Below are 3,368 nucleotides of genomic sequence, written 5' to 3'. Positions count from 1 at the left end.
CTGATTGTTGGTCCCAGGCCAGTGCTGGGAGTGTTCCTGGCCCCAAGTGTGTTAGAGTATTATAGCCTGGGTGTCACAACTTTTACTCATTTTTTTTTTTCAATTTTTATTTTGGATGGTTGTTGAATCTTAATGACGCAACTTCAGGCATTTCCCCAGTAGAAAGAACCACTGATCTTTCCTCCTCAGCTGGTTCCATCTCCCAGCAGGTCTGACCCCGTCTATAATCTCCTTCCCCAGCATCCCAGGCTGCTCTGTTGAGCTTATTTAGCCTGCAGAAGAGAAGAATGAGAGGGGATTTGATAGCAGCCTTTAACTACCTGAAAGGTGGTTCCAGGGAGGATGGGGCTAGACTGTTCTTAGTGGTGGCAGATGACAGAACAAGAAGCAATAGTCTCAAGTTGCAATGGGGGAGATCTAGGACAGATATTAGGAAAATCTTTTTCAGTAGGAGGGTGGTGAAGCACTGGAATGGGTTAAGTAGGGAGGTGGTGGAATCTCCATCTTTAGAGGGTTTAAAACTGCGGCTTGACAAAACCCTCGCTGGGATTATTAAACTGAGGTTAGTCCTGCTTTGAGCAGGGGGTTGGACTATATACTTCCTGAGGTCCTTCCAACTCTCTGATTCTATGCTTCTATAATAATGTGTATTTCTACGGGGAAAACTTGGCTCATTTCCAAAAGAGGAATTTCATTGTCGATCAAATCTATGGTTTCTCTAGTCAAATGTCCACTCTCTGAAAGCCACTGCACAGGAACTGCCGAAGAAGGTGTTTGGGGGATAACATGGACCATTATGAGGGTGTCACCTTAACATCTAATAGCTAGAAATTGGCTTGTGCCATGAAACAGGCATGCGTACAGGCTTTCCAAGATATTTATTGAGCTCTATTTATGGGAAAGGAAGATTCTTACTATCCATAGAAATGTCCAGAAACCTTTCACAGAGCTGTAAACCATTACACCAGGTCCCTGCCCTGAGCTCAGAGAGTTAAGTGGAAACCTTGCAAAGTATTTAAGGAGTTCAAGTTTTTCCTTCTAGTAGGCATCTCCGTTGCACTTCTTGACATCGAACGTCATCTCCCATCGTGCTCCTCATTCACCGGGCTTGGTTAGCTCCCTCTGAGAACACTCCTGGACTGGACTATGGCCTAACTAATTTGGTGTCATGTGGAAATCATAGAATCATAGACTATTAGGTTTGGAAGGGACCTCAGGAGGTCGTCTTGTCCAAACCCCTGCTCAATGCAGGAGCAACCCCAACTAAATCATCCCAGCCAAGGCTTTGTCAAATAACCCACTAAAAACTTCCAGGGATGGAAATTCCACCACCTCCCTAGGTAACCCATTCCAGCGTTTCACCACCCTCCTAGTGAAAAACATTTTCCTAATATCCAACCAAGACCCGCCCCACTGAAACTTGATATCACTCCTCTTAGTTCTTTTATCTGCTGCCACTGAAAACAGCCTAGTTCCATCCTCCCTGGAACGCCCTTACAGGTAGTTGAAGGCTGCTTTGAAATCCCCTCTCATTCTTCACTTCGCAGACTAAGCAAGCCTAGTTCCCTCAGCCTCTCCTCATAAGTCATGTGCTCCAGCCGCTTAATCATTTTGTTGCCCTCCTCTGCACTCTCTTTATTCAATTTTTCCTCATCCTTTCTGAAAACCGGACAGACAACTAAATGTAGCCTCTGCAGTGCTGATTAGAGGGGAATAATTTGGCCACCTCACTGCTCACCCGCCTTTCCAGATTGTTGAAACTAGAAAATATTGACCGTGTTACCTGTAATCACGTGTGTAACCCCCTTGGTGGGCATCTCTCCCTTCACAGGAATATGAGCATTTAAGATGGTCATTGGCAACTCGACCACCTCATGGAGGTTTTCAACTTTACCTCCTCCGGCCCACCAATGTTCATCCTAAATGGCATCCCGGGGCTGGAAGCTGCGCACATCTGGATTTCCATCCCTTTCTCTACGTTCTACATCACCAGCCTGTTGGGAAATGGCATGCTTCTGTTTGTTGTCGCCAAAGAGGAGACCCTGCACAAGCCCATGTACCTGCTGCTCTGCATGTTGGCGCTCACAGAGATTGGCATGTCTTCCTGCGTCATGCCGAAGGCACTGTGCATATTTTGGTTCGGTTTCAAAGGAATCACTATAGATGGCTGCGTCACCCAGACTTTCTTCATTTACATGCTTACTATTATGGAGTCAGCCCTCCTCGTAACAATGGCCTTTGATCGCTACGTTGCCATATGTGACCCTCTGAGATATGCCACCATCCTGACCAACGCACGGATCGCTAAGCTAGGGTTAGTGGGTTTGATACGAGCTGTTCTCTTGGTTCTGCCATTGCCTCTGCTTCTACGGAGGCTGCCATTCTGCGCCAACCATGTTATCCCCCACACGTACTGCGAGCACCTCGCTGTGGTGAAGATGTCATGTGGGGACACCAGCATCAACCGGATGTACGGCCTGGTGATAACATTTGTGATCAGTGGATTAGACCTGACATTCATTGGCCTGTCTTACGGGATGATCATCAGGGCCGTCCTCAAGATCAAGTCCAGGAAAGCCCACCAGAAAGCCCTCAACACGTGCACAGCCCATTTCTGTGTGATAGTGGTGTATGGTAGCCTAACCCTCTTCACCGTCCTGACACACAGGTTTGGTCAGGACATTGCTGCCCACGTTCACATCCTCTTGGCCAACCTCTGTATCCTTGTGCCCCCCATGGTCAATCCTATCATTTATGGAGTCAAAACCAAAGAGCTTCGTGACAAAATGGGCAAATACACCTGCAGAACGTAGGGCCTAGGGCCACTGACTTTAAACCTGTGTGACAAGAGGGGGAAATGATGTCTCCTTGTTAATCAAGGGTGCTTTGTCCCAATTTCGTTGAACTCTGCCTTGAGGAATTTCGTAGTGTCAGAAGTTCCTCACACCTAATGTCTTATCACTCCACCACCAAGCACTGACCTCTCCTTTGCCAAGTTCCATTACTCTAACCATCACTTGATCTCTCTCAGAATCACCTGTCATCCACCAACCCCACATGCCCTGTCACTCAGCCTTTCTGCGACTTCCAGACACCAACGCTGATGATTTCTCATATGCTCTCGGCCCTATTTTACATTAAGATGGTTGTTGATTCTCACCATTCCTCACTCTACTCCATCTTTGACTCTTTTCCAGGGATATGTTGCCAGACAATATGTTGCCTTGTAGGCTGGCCTTGACTGTGCAGTGAGGGGATATGTGACCCGGATGGGGGCCAATGACGGGGAGGAGAAGACACTGAGGATACTGCAGCTTTCTGACTCTCGGTGGCTTTCCATCAGTCCCTTGGCATCAGCACAGCACAGC

The 3,368-nt window shown here is 47.5% G+C and overlaps 1 protein-coding gene across 1 annotated transcript; it reads left to right on the top strand.

The window, feature by feature from the left end:
* Positions 1–1,874: 1,874 nt before the first annotated feature.
* On the top strand, positions 1,875–2,813 carry LOC137154941 (olfactory receptor 52N2-like). Its single transcript, XM_067550785.1, has one exon. The coding sequence runs from the start codon at positions 1,875–1,877 to the stop codon at positions 2,811–2,813; it is 939 nt and encodes a 312-aa protein (XP_067406886.1).
* Positions 2,814–3,368: the final 555 nt, after the last annotated feature.

This window comes from Emydura macquarii, unplaced genomic scaffold, assembly GCF_026122565.2.
Source record: "Emydura macquarii macquarii isolate MOO-44397 ecotype Brisbane River unplaced genomic scaffold, CSIRO-AGI_Emac_v2 contig_1335, whole genome shotgun sequence".
NCBI classification, from domain to species: domain Eukaryota; kingdom Metazoa; phylum Chordata; order Testudines; family Chelidae; genus Emydura; species Emydura macquarii.
The sequence above is the reverse complement of the archived record's forward strand: the minus strand, read 5'-3'. Positions and strand labels throughout refer to the sequence as shown.